This window comes from Oncorhynchus kisutch, unplaced genomic scaffold (genome assembly GCF_002021735.2).
Source record: "Oncorhynchus kisutch isolate 150728-3 unplaced genomic scaffold, Okis_V2 Okis01b-Okis20b_hom, whole genome shotgun sequence".
Taxonomy (NCBI): domain Eukaryota; kingdom Metazoa; phylum Chordata; class Actinopteri; order Salmoniformes; family Salmonidae; genus Oncorhynchus; species Oncorhynchus kisutch.
The window spans coordinates 15594091-15610397 of NW_022261978.1; the positions used below are offsets into that span (position 1 = coordinate 15594091).

Consider the following 16307-nt stretch of genomic DNA (forward strand, 5'->3'; position numbering starts at 1 on the left):
TCTATACAGAGTTCCTCACGGTTCTAGTTATGAAGTCTATACAGAGTTCCTGTTGGATCCCTGAATTCCTATCGGACCTGGAAGTCAGATAATATCCAACATTTTAGTTTCGCATTGATCTACTTTCCGGCTACCCGGATAAAGCACTAAATAAACTTCAGTTGGTGCTAAATACGGCTGCTAGAATCCTGACTAGAACCAAAAAATGTGATCATATTACTCCAGTGCTAGCCTCTCTACACTGGCTTCCTGTCAAAGCAAGGGCTGATTTCAAGGTTTTACTGCTAACCTACAAAGCATTACATGGGCTTGCTCCTACCCATCTCTCTGATTTGGTCCTGCCGTACATACCTACACGTACGCTACGGTCACAAGACACAGGCCTCCTTATTGTCCCTAGAATTTCTAAGCAAACAGCTGGAGCTTTCTCCTATAGAGCTCCATTTTTATGGAATGGTCTGCCTGAGAGACGCAAACTGAAGGATCCTCTCATCCGTAGGTCTTATGATTGAGTGTAGTTTGGCCCAGGGGTGCGAAGGTTAACGGCAAGGGGCCAGAGTGACGAACTGTCTCTGCCTAGCCAGTTCCCCTCTCTCCCACTGGGATTCTCTGCCTCTGCCCCTATTACGGGGTCTGAGTCACTGGCGTGCTCTTCCATCCTTCCTGTCCTCAGGGGGCTTGTGCGGTGGAGGAGATCTCCGTGGGCTGTACTCGGCCTTGTCTCAGGGTAGTTACTGCCTTGTTGATTTCTCTTTGGTGGTGAGGGGCTGTGCTTGGGCAAAGTTGGTGGGGTTATATCCTGCCTGGTTGGCCCTGTCTGGGGCCAGTGTCCCCCAATCCCCTCTGTCTCAGGTCTCCAGTATCTGTAGTAGCTGCAATAGTCTATGTGCCGTGGAGACAGTCTGTCCTATACCTGTAATTCTCCCCCCCATGGAACATGACCTGTTCACCAGACGTGTTGATTGTCTGTGTTGTTAGGTTGTGAGTGTGTGTGTGTGTGTGTGTGTGTGTGTGTGTGTGTGTGTGTGTGTGTGTGTGTGTGTGTGTGTGTGTGTGTGTGTGTGTGTGTGTGTGTGTGTGTGTGTCAGTATGTCAGGTTGTGTGTGTGTGTGTGTCAGTGTGTCAGGTTGTGTGTGTGTGTGTGTGTGTCAGTATGTCAGGTTGTGTGTATGTGTGTGTGTGTGTGTGTGTGTGTGTGTCAGTGTGTCAGGTTGTGTGTGTGTGTGTGTGTGTGTGTGTGTGTGTGTGTGTGTGTGTGTGTGTGTGTGTGTGTGTGTGAGTGAGTGAGTGTGTGTGTGTGTCAGTGCGTCAGGTTGTGTGTGTGTGTGTGTGTGTCAGTGTGTTAGGGTGTCAGTGTGTCAGGTTGTGTGTGTGTCAGTGTGTCAGGTTGTGTGTGTGTCAGTGTGTCAGGTTGTGTGTGTGTGTGTGTGTGTCAGTGTGTCAGGTTGTGTGTGTGTGTGTGTGTGTGTCAGTGTGTCAGGTTGTGTGTGTGTGTGTCAGTGTGTCAGTGAGTCAGTGTGTCAGTGTGTCAGGTTGTGTGTGTGTGTGTCAGGGTGTATAATAGGGTATAAGTATAATAGGTGTATGTGTGTGTGTGTGTGTGTGTGTGTGTGTGTGTGTGTGTGTGTCAGTGTGTCAGTGTGTCAGTGTGTTAGGGTATAAGTATAATAGGTGTATAGTAGGGTGTGTGTCAGTGTGTCAGTGTGTCAGTGTGTCAGTGTGTTAGGGTATAGTATATAGTATAATAGGTGTATAGTAGCGTATAAGTAAAATAGGTGTATAGTAGGGTATAAGTATAATAGGTGTATAGTAGGGTATAAGTATAATAGGTGTATAGTAGGGTATAAGTATAATAGGTGTATAGTAGGGTATAAGTATAATAGGTGTATAGTAGGGTATAAGTATAATAGGTGTATAGTAGGGTATAAGTATAATAGGTGTATAGTAGGGTTTAATATTCTCACGTTTTGAAGTCTTCTCCCATGAAGCACCTGTTCCTCAGTAGCCCCGCCCACAGCTGCACGCCAACGATGCCGAATATGAAGAAGACGAAGAAACAGAGTGCCAGAACGTTCCCCAGCATGGGGAGAGTGTCTAGGAGCAGAGTCACCAGGATACGCATACCTACACACAGAAACACACACACATCACTGAGAGATGCATTATGGGAGAGAGAGAGAGAGAGAGAGAGAGAGAGAGAGAGAGAGAGACAGAGTGCCAGAACGTTCCCCAGCATGGGGAGAGTGTCTAGGAGCAGAGTCACCAGGATACGCATACCTACACACAGAAATACACACACATCACTGAGAGATGCATTATGGGAGAGAGAGAAAGAAAGAGAGGTAGAGAGAGACAGAGAGAGATATATTATCTACCTCACTTGCTGTTAACACATGTTTCCCATGCCAATAAAGCCCTTGAATTTAATTGAATTTAATTGAATTTAATTGAGAGAGAGAGACAGAGAGGTAGAGAGAGAAATAGTTTATATATATATATTTTTGACCCTTATCTTTCCAAGGTAAGTTTACTGAGAACACGTTCTCATTTACAGCAACAACCCGGGAAATAGTTACAGGGGAGAGGAGGAGGGATGAATGAGCCAATTGTAAACTGGGGATGATTAGGTGACCGTGATCGTTTGAGGGCCAGATTGGGTATTTAGCCAGAACACCGGGGGTTAACACCCCTACGAATGGGATCTTTTAGTGACCTCAGAAAGTCAGGACACCCGTTTAACGTCCCAGCCGAAAGACGGCACCCCACACAGGGCAATGTCCCCAATCACTGCCCTGAGGAATTGGGATATTTTTTTAGACCAGATGAAAGAGTGCCTCCTATTGGCCCTCCAGCACCACTTCCAGCAGCATCAGGTCTCCCATCCAGGGACTGACCAGGACCAACCCTGGTTCAGAAGCAAGCCAGCAGTGGTATGCAGGGTGGGGGGGAGACTATTTTACCTACTACTAACTAAAACTACATACTGTGTATTCATCATACTACATACTATTGAGGACATACTGTGTACACATCATACTACATACTATTGAGTACATACTGTGTACACATCATACTACATACTATTGAGTACATACTGTGTATTCATCATACTACATACTATTGAGGACATACTGTGTACTCATCATACTACATACTATTGAGGACATACTGTGTACAACAGACAGACAGAGAGGTGCTCACTGGGTACTCTGTTGATGGCTCGTAGTGGGCGGAGCACCCTGACAGTCCTGATGGCTGATAGGCTGACGTTGTGTCCGTCTAGAGAATACTCCAACATCCTGAGGAGAGAGAAAGAAAACTCAGTTTAACCCTGACCTCTGAACCCTGTCAATTAACCTCCACCCACTAAGGGAAGGTTTCCCCAGACTAAGATTAAGGCTATTCTCAAATATATTTTTATTCCAGGACTAATCTGCGTCTAGGAAACCCAAGCCTTTTAGATCAGGACTAGGTTTAGTTCAGGACTAGGTTTAGTTCTGGACTAGGTTTAATCTGCGTCTAGGAAACCCAAGCATTTTAGTTCAGGACTAGGTTTAGTTCAGGACTAGGTTTAGTTCAGGACTAGGTTTAGTTCAGGACTAGGTGTAGTTCAGGACTAGGTTTAGTTCAGGACTAGGTTTAGTTCAGGACTAGGTTTAGTTCTGGACTAGGTTTAATCTGCGTCTAGGAAACCCAAGCATTTTAGTTCAGGACTAGGTTTAGTTCAGGACTAGGTTTAGTTCAGGACTAGGTGTAGTTCAGAACTAGGTTTAATCTGCATCTAGGAAACCCAAGCATTTTAGTTCAGGACTAGGTTTAGTTCAGGACTAGGTTTAGTTCAGGACTAGGTTTAGTTCAGGACTATGTTTAGTTCAGGACGAGGTTTAGTTCAGGACTAGGTTTAATCTGCATCTAGGAAACCCAAGCATTTTAGTTCAGGACTAGGTTTAGTTCAGGACTAGGTTTAGTTCAGGACTAGGTTTAGTTCAGGACTAGGTTTAGTTCAGGACTAGGTGTAGTTTAGGACTAGGTTTAGTTCTGGACTAGGTTTAATCTGCGTCTAGGAAACCCAAGCCTTTTAGTTCAGGACTAGGTTTAGTTCAGGACTAGGTTTAGTTCAGGACTAGGTTAAGTTCAGGACTAGGTTTAGTTCAGGACTAGGTTTAGTTACAGACAAGGTTAATGTTCAGCACTAGGTTTAATCTGTGTCTGGAAAACCCAAGCCTTTTAGTTCAGGACTAGGTTTAGTTCAGTGAGTTTGTGTGTGCGCGTGTGTGTGTGTGTGTGTGTGTGTGTTCTGTCCAACACTGACCCGATGATAACGATGAAGAAGTCCAGTCTGTTCCAGGTGTCGCCAAGGTAACCCTTCTGACCTACAAAGTTAATAATAATATTAATTAAACACAGGTAGTAACAGGTATTTAAATCATGATATATTAAATAAACACAGGTAGAAACAGGTATTTAAATCATGATATATTAATTAAACACAGGTAGAAACAGGTATTTAAATCATGATATATTAATTAAACACAGGTAGAAACAGGTATTTAAATCATGATATATTAATTAAACACAGGTAGAAACAGGTATTTAAATCATGATATATTAATTAAACACAGGTAGAAACAGGTATTTAAATCATGATATATTAATTAAACACAGGTAGAAACAGGTATTTAAATCATGATATATTAATAACATTAATTAAACACAGGTAGAAACAGGTATTTAAATCATGCTATATTAATAACATTAATTAAACACAGGTAGTAACAGGTATTTAAATCATGATATATTAAATAAACACAGGTAGTAACAGGTATTTAAATCATGATATATTAATTAAACACAGGTAGAAACAGGTATTTAAATCATGATATATTAATTAAACACAGGTAGTAACAGGTATTTAAACCATGATATATTAATTAAACACAGGTAGAAACAGGTATTTAAATCATGATATATTAATAACATTAATTAAACACAGGTAGAAACAGGTATTTAAATCATGATATATTAATAACATTAATTAAACACAGGTAGAAACAGGTATTTAAATCATGATATATTAATAACATTAATTAAACACAGGTAGAAACAGGTATTTAAATCATGATATATTAAATAAACACAGGTAGAAACAGGTATTTAAATCATGATATATTAATTAAACACAGGTAGAAACAGGTATTTAAATCATGATATATTAATTAAACACAGGTAGAGACAGGTATTTAAATCATGATATATTAATTAAACACAGGTAGAAACAGGTATTTAAATCATGATATATTAATAACATTAATTAAACACAGGTAGTAACAGGTATTTAAATCATGATATATTAATAACATTAATTAAACACAGGTAGAAACAGGTATTTAAATCATGATATATTAATAACATTAATTAAACACAGGTAGAAACAGGTATTTAAACCATGATATATTAATTAAACACAGGTAGAAACAGGTATTTAAATCATGATATATTAATTAAACACAGGTAGAAACAGGTATTTAAATCATTATATATTAATTAAACACAGGTAGAAACAGGTATTTAAATCATGATATATTAATTAAACACAGGTAGAAACAGGTATTTAAATCATGATATATTAATTAAACACAGGTAGTAACAGGTATTTAAACCATGATATATTAATTAAACACAGGTAGAAACAGGTATTTAAATCATGATATATTAATAACATTAATTAAACACAGGTAGAAACAGGTATTTAAATCATGATATATTAATTAAACACAGGTAGAAACAGGTATTTAAATCATGATATATTAATAACATTAATTAAACACAGGTAGTAACAGGTATTTAAATCATGATATATTAATTAAACACAGGTAGAAACAGGTATTTAAATCATGATATATTAATTAAACACAGGTAGAAACAGGTATTTAAACCATGATATATTAATAACATTAATTAAACACAGGTAGAAACAGGTATTTAAATCATGATATATTAATTAAACACAGGTAGAAACAGGTATTTAAACCATGATATATTAATAACATTAATTAAACACAGGTAGAAACAGGTATTTAAACCATGATATATTAATTAAACACAGGTAGTAACAGGTATTTAAATCATGATATATTAATTAAACACAGGTAGAAACAGGTATTTAAACCATGATATATTAATTAAACACAGGTAGAAACAGGTATTTAAATCATGATATATTAATAATATTAATTAAACACAGGTAGAAACAGGTATTTTAACCATGATATATTAATTAAACACAGGTAGAAACAGGTATTTAAATCATGATATATTAATAACATTAATTAAACACAGGTAGAAACAGGTATTTAAATCATGATATATTAATTAAACACAGGTAGAAACAGGTATTTAAATCATGATATATTAATTAAACACAGGTAGAAACAGGTATTTAAATCGTGATATATTAATAACATTAATTAAACACAGGTAGAAACAGGTATTTAAATCATGATATATTAATTAAACACAGGTAGAAACAGGTATTTAAATCATGATATATTAATAACATTAATTAAACACAGGTAGAAACAGGTATTTAAACCATGATATATTAATTAAACACAGGTAGAAACAGGTATTTAAATCATGATATATTAATTAAACACAGGTAGAAACAGGTATTTAAATCATGATATATTAATTAAACACAGGTAGAAACAGGTATTTAAACCATGATATATTAATAACATTAATTAAACACAGGTAGAAACAGGTATTTAAACCATGATATATTAATTAAACACAGGTAGAAACAGTTATTTAAATCATGATATATTAATAATATTAATTAATTAGAGTTAAACATGAATTTAAATAATATTAAAATAATAATTAAAGTTTCACTCCACATTATTAGAGTATTTAACATTACATAATACATAAATAATCAAACCATTTTCATAAAGTCTTTGCTCTGTGAGAGTCAACCAAAGGTGGTTCAATTAACTGTGGGGAAGCTACAACCAATCAGATAGAGTTTTAGTTTAGAGTTTATTAGTCACATGCACAGGATGCAGCCTGATGGTCTGGGGGTATAAAGAGCTGACTAGTGGTGTCTATTAAGCAGTCTGATGGTCTGAGGGTAGAAACAGCTGACTAGTGGTGTCTATTCAGCAGCCTGATGGTCTGGAGATAGAAACAGCTGACTAGTGGTGTCTATTCAGCAGCCTGATGGTCTGAGGGTAGAAACAGCTGACTAGTGGTGTCTATTCAGCAGCCTGATGGTCTGGGGGTAGAAACAGCTGACTAGTGGTGTCTATTCAGCAGCCTGATGGTAGAAACAGCTGACTAGTGGTGTCTATTCAGCAGTCTGATGGTCTGGGGGTAGAAACAGCTGACGAGTGGTGTCTATTCAGCAGTCTGATGGTCTGGGGGTAGAAACAGCTGACTAGTGGTGTCTATTCAACAGCCTGATTGTCTGGGGGTAGAAACAGCTGACTAGTGGTGTCTATTCAGCAGTCTGATGGTCTGGGGTTAGAAACAGCTGACTAGTGGTGTCTATTCAACAGCCTGATTGTCTGGGGGTAGAAACAGCTGACTAGTGGTGTCTATTCAGCAGTCTGATGGTCTGGGGGTAGAAACAGCTGACTAGTGGTGTCTATTCAGCAGTCTGATGGTAGAAACAGCTGACTAGTGGTGTCTATTCAGCAGTCTGATGGTCTGGGGGTAGAAACAGCTGACTAGTGGTGTCTATTCAGCAGCCTGATTGTCTGGGGGTAGAAACAGCTGACTAGTGGTGTCTATTCAGCAGTCTGATGGTCTGGGGGTAGAAACAGCTGACTAGTGGTGTCTATTCAGCAGCCTGATGGTCTGGGGGTAGAAACAGCTGACTAGTGGTGTCTATTCAGCAGCCTGATGGTAGAAACAGCTGACTAGTGGTGTCTATTCAGCAGCCTGATGGTCTGGAGATAGAAACAGCTGACTAGTGGTGTCTATTCAGCAGTCTGATGGTCTGGGGGTAGAAACAGCTGACTAGTGGTGTCTATTCAGCAGCCTGATGGTAGAAACAGCTGACTAGTGGTGTCTATTCAACAGCCTGATTGTCTGGGGGTAGAAACAGCTGACTAGTGGTGTCTATTCAACAGATTGATGGTCTGGAGACAGAAACAGCTGACTAGTGGTGTCTATTCAACAGCCTGATTGTCTGGGGGTAGAAACAGCTGACAAGTGGTGTCTATTCAACAGCCTGATGGTCTGGGGGTAGAAACAGCTGACTAGTGGTGTCTATTCAGCAGCCTGATGGTCTGGGGTTAGAAACAGCTGACTAGTGGTGTCTATTCAGCAGTCTGATGGACTGAGGGTAGAAACAGCTGACTAGTGGTGTCTATTCAACAGCCTGATGGTCTGGAGACAGAAACAGCTGTCTAGTGGTGTCTATTCAACAGCCTGATGGTCTGGGGGTAGAAACAGCTGACTAGTGGTGTCTATTCAGCAGTCTGATGGTAGAAACAGCTGACTAGTGGTGTCTATTCAACAGATTGATGGTCTGGAGACAGAAACAGCTGACTAGTGGTGTCTATTCAACAGCCTGATTGTCTGGGGGTAGAAACAGCTGACTAGTGGTGTCTATTCAGTAGTCTGATGGTCCTGGGGGTAGAAACAGCTGACTAGTGGTGTCTATTCAGCAGTCTCATGGTAGAAACAGCTGACTAGTGGTGTCTATTCAGCAGCCTGATGGTAGAAACAGCTGACTAGTGGTGTCTATTCAGCAGCCTGATGGTAGAAACAGTACAGGGCGTGTCTCTGGTGGTTGGAAGCGGGCAGAACAGGGCGTGTCTCTGGTGGTTGGAAGCAGGGAGAACAGGGTGTGTCTCTGGTGGCTGGAAGCCAAGGCAAAACAGGGCGTGTCTCTGGTGGCTGGAAGCCAAGGCAGAACAGGGCGTGTCTCTGGTGGTTGGAAGCAGGGAGAACAGGGTGTGTCTCTGGTGGCTGGAAGCCAAGGCAGAACAGGGCGTGTCTCTGGTGGTTGGAAGCAGGGAGAACAGGGTGTGTCTCTGGTGGCTGGAAGCAGGGAGAACAGGGCGTGTCTCTGGTGGTTGGAAGCCAAGGCAGAACAGGGCGTGTCTCTGGTGGTTGGAAGCCAAGGCAGAACAGGGCGTGTCTCTGGTGGTTGGAAGCCAAGGCAGAACAGGGCGTGTCTCTGGTGGTTGGAAGCCAAGGCAGAACAGGGCATGTCTCTGGTGGTTGGAAGCCAAGGCGGAACAGGGCGTGTCTCTGGTGGTTGGAAGCAGGGAGAACAGGGCGTGTCTCTGGTGGTTGGAAGCGGGGAGAACAGGGCGTGTCTCTGGTGGTTGGAAGCAGGGAGAACAGGGCGTGTCTCTGGTGGTTGGAAGCAGGGAGAACAGGGCGTGTCTCTGGTGGTTGGAAGCAGGGAGAACAGGGTGTGTCTCTGCTGGTTGGAAGCAGGGAGAACAGGGCGTGTCTTCGGTGGTTGGAAGCAGGGAGAACAGGGCGTGTCTCTGGTGGTTGGAAGCGGGGAGAACAGGGCGTGTCTCTGGTGGTTGGAAGCAGGGAGAACAGGGCGTGTCTCTGCTGGTTGGAAGCAGGGAGAACAGGGCGTGTCTCTGGTGGTTGGAAGCAGGGAGAACAGGGCGTGTCTCTGGTGGTTGGAAGCAGGGAGAACAGGGCGTGTCTCTGGTGGTTGGAAGTGGGGAGAACAGGGCGTGTCTCTGGTGGTTGGAAGCCAAGGCAGAACAGGGCGTGTCTCTGGTGGTTGGAAGCCAAGGCAGAACAGGGTGTGTCTCTGGTGGTTGGAAGCCGGGAGAACAGGGTGTGTCTCTGGTGGTTGGAAGCCGGGAGAACAGGGTGTGTCTCTGGTGGTTGGAAGCCAAGGCAGAACAGGGCGTGTCTCTGGTGGTTGGAAGCGGGGAGAACAGGGCGTGTCTCTGGTGGTTGGAAGCGGGGAGAACAGGGTGTGTCTCTGGTGGTTGGAAGCGGGGAGAACAGGGCGTGTCTCTGGTGGCTGGAAGCAGGGAGAACAGGGTGTGTCTCTGGTGGTTGGACGCCAAGGCGGAACAGGGCGTGTCTCTGGTGGTTGGAAGCAGGGAGAACAGGGCGTGTCTCTGGTGGTTGGAAGCGGGGAGAACAGGGTGTGTCTCTGGTGGTTGGAAGCAGGGAGAACAGGGTGTGTCTCTGGTGGTTGGAAGCCAAGGCGGAACAGGGCGTGTCTCTGGTGGTTGGAAGCAGGGAGAACAGGGAGTGTCTCTGGTGGTTGGAAGCGGGGAGAACAGGGCGTGTCTCTGGTGGTTGGAAGCCAAGGCAGAACAGGGCATGTCTCTGGTGGTTGGAAGCCAAGGCAGAACAGGGTGTGTCTCTGGTGGTTGGAAGCCAAGGCAGAACAGGGCGTGTCTCTGGTGGTTGGAAGCCAAGGCAGAACAGGGCGTGTCTCTGCTGGTTGGAAGCGGGGAGAACAGGGCACGTCTCTGGTGGTTGGAAGCGGGAAGAACAGGGTGTGTCTCTGGTGGTTGGAAGCGGGGAGAACAGGGCATGTCTCTGGTGGTTGGAAGCGGGGAGAACAGGGCATGTCTCTGGTGGCTGGAAGCGGGGAGAACAGGGTGTGTCTCTGGTGGTTGGAAGCCAAGGCAGAACAGGGCGTGTCTCTGGTGGTTGGAAGCAGGGAGAACAGGGTGTGTCTCTGGTGGTTGGAAGCCAAGGCAGAACAGGGCATGTCTCTGGTGGTTGGAAGCCAAGGCAGAACAGGGTGTGTCTCTGGTGGTTGGAAGCCAAGGCAGAACAGGGTGTGTCTCTGGTGGTTGGAAGCCAAGGCAGAACAGGGCGTGTCTCTGGTGGTTGGAAGCAGGGAGAACAGGGTGTGTCTCTGGTGGTTGGAAGCCAAGGCAGAACAGGGCGTGTCTCTGGTGGTTGGAAGCCAAGGCAGAACAGGGTGTGTCTCTGGTGGTTGGAAGCCAAGGCAGAACAGGGTGTGTCTCTGGTGGTTGGAAGCCAAGGCAGAACAGGGCGTGTCTCTGGTGGTTGGAAGCCGGGAGAACAGGGCGTGTCTCTGATGGTTGGAAGCAGGGAGAACAGGGCGTGTCTCTGGTGGTTTGAAGCGGGGAGAACAGGGCGTGTCTCTGCTGGTTGGAAGCGGGGAGAACAGGGCGTGTCTCTGGTGGTTGGAAGCGGGGAGAACAGGGCGTGTCTCTGGTGGTTGGAAGCGGGGAGAACAGGGTGTGTCTCTGGTGGTTGGAAGCGGGGAGAACAGGGCGTGTCTCTGGTGGTTGGAAGCAGGGAGAACAGGGTGTGTCTCTGGTGGTTGGAAGCCAAGGCGGAACAGGGCGTGTCTCTGGTGGTTGGAAGCAGGGAGAACAGGGCGTGTCTCTGGTGGTTGGAAGCGGGGAGAACAGGGCGTGTCTCTGGTGGTTGGAAGCCAAGGCAGAACAGGGCATGTCTCTGGTGGTTGGAAGCCAAGGCAGAACAGGGTGTGTCTCTGGTGGTTGGAAGCCAAGGCAGAACAGGGCGTGTCTCTGCTGGTTGGAAGCGGGGAGAACAGGGCACGTCTCTGGTGGTTGGAAGCCAAGGCAGAACAGGGCGTGTCTCTGGTGGTTGGAAGCAGGGAGAACAGGGTGTGTCTCTGGTGGTTGGAAGCCAAGGCAGAACAGGGCGTGTCTCTGGTGGTTGGAAGCCAAGGCAGAACAGGGTGTGTCTCTGGTGGTTGGAAGCCAAGGCAGAACAGGGTGTGTCTCTGGTGGTTGGAAGCCAAGGCAGAACAGGGCGTGTCTCTGGTGGTTGGAAGCCGGGAGAACAGGGCGTGTCTCTGATGGTTGGAAGCAGGGAGAACAGGGCGTGTCTCTGGTGGTTTGAAGCAGGGAGAACAGGGTGTGTCTCTGGTGGTTGGAGCCAAGGCAGAACAGGGTGTGTCTCTGGTGGTTGGAAGCGGGGAGAACAGGGCGTGTCTCTGGTGGCTGGAAGCGGGGAGAACAGGGCGTGTCTCTGCTGGTTGGAAGCGGGGAGAACAGGGCATGTCTCTGGTGGTTGGAAGCGGGGAGAACAGGGCATGTCTCTGGTGGTTGGAAGCGGGGAGAACAGGGCGTGTCTCTGGTGGTTGGAAGCCAAGGCAGAACAGGGTGTGTCTCTGGTGGTTGGAAGCGGGGAGAACAGGGCGTGTCTCTGGTGGTTGGAAGCCAAGGCAGAACAGGGTGTGTCTCTGGTGGTTGGAAGCGGGGAGAACAGGGCGTGTCTCTGGTGGTTGGAAGCGGGGAGAACAGGGCGTGTCTCTGGTAGTTGGAAGCCAAGGCAGAACAGGGTGTGTCTCTGGTGGTTAGAAGCGGGGAGAACAGGGTGTGTCTCTGCTGGTTGGAAACGGGGAGAACAGGGCATGGCTCGGGCGGCTGGGGCTCCTCGGGCGGCTGGGGCTCCTTAATGATCTTCTTAGCCCTCCTGAGACACCTGGTGTTGTAGATGTCCTGGAGGCAGTGATCACCCAATGGTGCGTTCGGCTGAGTCCACCACCCTGATATCATCTACGATACATTACATCGTCTATACATGCAGGAACAAGAATGAGAGGGCATTCAGGCCTGTTCTACTATAGAAACGTCTCTGTTGGAGAATGAGAGGACATTCAGGCCTGTTCTACTATAGAAACGTCTCTGTTGGAGAATGAGAGGACATTCAGGCCTGTTCTACTATAGAAACGTCTCTGTTGGAGAATGAGAGGACATTCAGGCCTGTTCTACTATAGAAACGTCTCTGTTGGAGAATGAGAGGACATTCAGGCCTGTTCTACTATAGAAACGTCTCCGTCGGAGGAATGAGAGGTTTCAGAGTAGGTATTTTTCATAATTGTTTTATTCTAAACTTTGAAATTCCCACTTTAAAAAGGTCACCTACCTAGAACACCCAGAGCCACCATCTTCACCAGCATCTCCACCGCAAAGAACACAAAGATACCGTCATCCAGAGCCTAACACACACACACACACACACACACACATACACAAAGAGAGAGAGACACACACACACACACACAAAGGGAGAGAGAGACACACAAACACACAGAGAGAGACACACACACACACACAAAGAGAGAGAGACACACACACACATACACACGCACATACAGACACACACACGCACACAAAGACAGAGAGACACACACACATACACAGAGGAAAGCAGTGAGTACTGTAGTTGTTTATCTCCTGTTATTTATATTCACAGTGATGTTTATAACAGACATGTTTTAACCACAGAGGAGTGCATTCTGGGATAATTCTGTCTCTGACTTCCGAACCTTTGATCCCACTGCTGGGACTAGCACTGCTGTTTTCCCACAAAACAGCCCAAATATTCTCCTCTACATCTCGTGGTTCACGTGGTAAACCCTTCAACCAATCAGTGGTCCTGTTCAACATCTTGAGGAGGTAAACCCTTCAACCAATCAGGGGTCCTGTTCAACATGTTGACCCTTCAACGAATCAGTGGTCCTGTTCAACATGTTGACCCTTCAACCAATCAGTGGTCCTGTTCAACATGTTGAGGAAGTAAACCCATCAACCAATCAGGGGTCCTGTTCAACATGTTGACCCTTCAATGAATCAGTGGTCCTGTTCAACATGTTGACCCTTCAACCAATCAGTGGTCCTGTTCAACATGTTGAGGAAGTAAACCCTTCAACCAATCAGGGGTCCTGTTCCACATGTTGACCCTTCAACCAATCAGTGGTCATCTTGAGGATGTAAACACTTCACTTCACATGACGTCCTTCTTAAAAAGTCATTTTGTACCAAAAATTTAACTTTTGACTACTTTAATGTACTAAGTGAATTTGTCCAAATACTTCTGCCATCTTCAGACGGGCCTAGTAGAGATGTAAGGTGGTTTCATTTCTAAACGGTTAACTTCTTGGTGACTGGGGGGCAGTATTGAGTAGCTTGGATGAATAAGGTGCCCAGAGTAAACTGCCTGCTACTCTGTCCCAGATGGCAGTATTGAGTAGCTTAGATGAATAAGGTGCCCAGAGTAAACTGCCTGCTACTCTGTCCCAGATGGAAGTATTGAGTAGCTTGGATGAATAAGGTGCCCAGAGTAAACTGCCTGCTACTCTGTCCCAGATGGCAGTATTGAGTAGCTTGGATGAATAAGGTGCCCAGAGTAAACTGCCTGCTACTCTGTCCCAGATGGCAGTATTGAGTAGCTTGGATGAATAAGGTGCCCAGAGTAAACTGCCTGCTACTCTGTCCCAGATGGCAGTATTGAGTAGCTTGGATGAATAAGGTGCCCAGAGTAAACTGCCTGCTACTCTGTCCCAGATGGCAGTATTGAGTAGCTTGGATGAATAAGGTGCCCAGAGTAAACTGCCTGCTACTCTGTCCCAGATGCTAATATATGCATATTATTATTAGTATTGGATAGAAAACACTCTGATGTTTCTAAAACTGTTTGAATGATGTCTGTGAGTATAACAGAACTCATCTGACAGGCGAAAACCTGAGAAAATACCAACCAGGAAGTGGGAAATCTGAGGTTTGTAGTTTTTCAACTCTTTGCCATTCCAATATACCGTGTAAATGGGGTCATTTTGCACTTCCTAAGGCTTCCACTAGATGTCAACAGTCTTTAGAACGTTGTTTCAGGCTTCTACTGTGAAGTGGGGGTGAATGATAGGGGAATGAGCCAGGTGTCTGGCAGAGTGCCACAGGCTCTGAGGCGCGGTCACGAGAGAGTTAGCTCTCGTTCCATTGCTTTTCTACAGACAATTCTCTGGTTGGAACGTTATTGAAGATTTATGTTAAAAACATCCTAAAGATTGATTCTATACTTAGTTTGACAATTTCTACGACCTGTAATATAACTTTTTGAACTTTTCGTCCGACGTTCGGCTGGACCTGAACGCGCCTTTGGATTTGTTTACCAAGCGCCCTAACAAAAGAAGCTATTTGGACATAAATGATGGACATTATTGAACAAAACAAACATTTATTGTCGAACTGGGATTCCTGGGAGTGCATTCTGATGAAGATTATCAAAGGTAAGTCAATATTTAAAATGCTATTTATGACTAATGTTGACTACCCAATATGACGGATATATTTTTGGCTGCTTTGTTGTCTGAACGCTGTACTCAGATTATTGCATGGTTTGCTTTTTCCGTAACGTTAATTAAAAATCTGACACAGCGTTAAGCAGTAAGGAGAAGTATATCTCTAATTCCATGTGTAACACTTGTATTTTCATCAACATTTATGATGAGTATTTCTGTAAATTGATGTGGCTCTCTGCAAAAATCACCAGATGTTTTAGAACTACTGAAAGTAACACACCAATGTAAAATGAGATGTTTGGATATAAATATGCACTTTATCGAAAAAGACATACATGTATTCTGTAACATAAAGTCCTATGAGTGTCATCTAATGAAGATCATCAAAGGTTAGTGATTAATTTATCTCTATTTGTGCTTTTTGTGACTCCTCTCTTTGGCTGGAAAAATGGCTGTGTTTTTTTATGACTTGGTGGTGACCTAACATAATCGCTTGTGGTGCATTCGCTGTAAAGCCTTTTTGAAATCACACACTGCGGCTGGATTAACGAGAATGTTATCTTTAAAATTGTGTAAAATTATGAGATTTTTTGTTGTTTTGAATTTGGCGCCCTGCACTTTCACTGGCTGTTGGCGAGGTGGGATGCTACATATCCCAAAGAGGTTAAACTGTTGTCTCACATGAAACCCTTGATTCTCTTTATCCAAAATACTGGAGTAAAGAAGCAAATTTTACATATAAACGTTAGCGTCTCTGTGCAATTTTTTTTTAAAGAATGGAATTTGTACGTAAGGAGCCAACTTACCTGTAGGAAAGAGCAACGGTTGTTGAGACAGTGAACGTCGTCACAGGGCTGGAACATTCCCAACGTCACACAGTTCAGAAGAATAGCCAGCATGGAGACACGCTCAAACCACGTGGAGACAGGAGTCAAGGAACATTTAGAGTGGAATATATATCAGCATAGAGACAAGCTCAAACCACGTGGAGACAGGAGGACACATATAGAGGGGAATATATACCAGCTAGAGACAGGAGGACACATATAGAGGGGAATATATACCAGCTAGAGACAGGAGGACACATATAGAGGGGAATATATACCAGCTAGAGACAGGAGGACACATATAGAGGGGAATATATACCAGCTAGAGACAGGAGGACAAATATAGAGGGGAATATATACCAGCTAGAGACAGGAGGACACATATAGAGGGGAATATATACCAGCTAGAGACAGGAGGACACATATAGAGGGGAATATATACCAGCTAG

The 16307-nt window shown here is 44.4% G+C and overlaps 1 protein-coding gene across 1 annotated transcript in view; it reads right to left on the reverse strand.

Moving 5' to 3' along the window:
• Positions 1–15953, reverse strand: part of cacna1hb (calcium channel, voltage-dependent, T type, alpha 1H subunit b) — a 104850-nt gene extending 88897 nt beyond the window's left edge. The window contains exons 1-5 of the mRNA XM_031811433.1: positions 15838–15953; positions 12880–12952; positions 4313–4373; positions 3202–3299; positions 1965–2124 (exon numbers count right to left, since the gene is read on the reverse strand). Coding sequence (XP_031667293.1) covers positions 1965–2124; positions 3202–3299; positions 4313–4373; positions 12880–12952; positions 15838–15930 — 485 coding nt within the window. The 5' untranslated portion in view covers positions 15931–15953. The remainder of the gene's footprint in view (positions 1–1964; positions 2125–3201; positions 3300–4312; positions 4374–12879; positions 12953–15837) is intronic.
• Between the last annotated feature and the right edge of the window lie 354 nt (positions 15954–16307).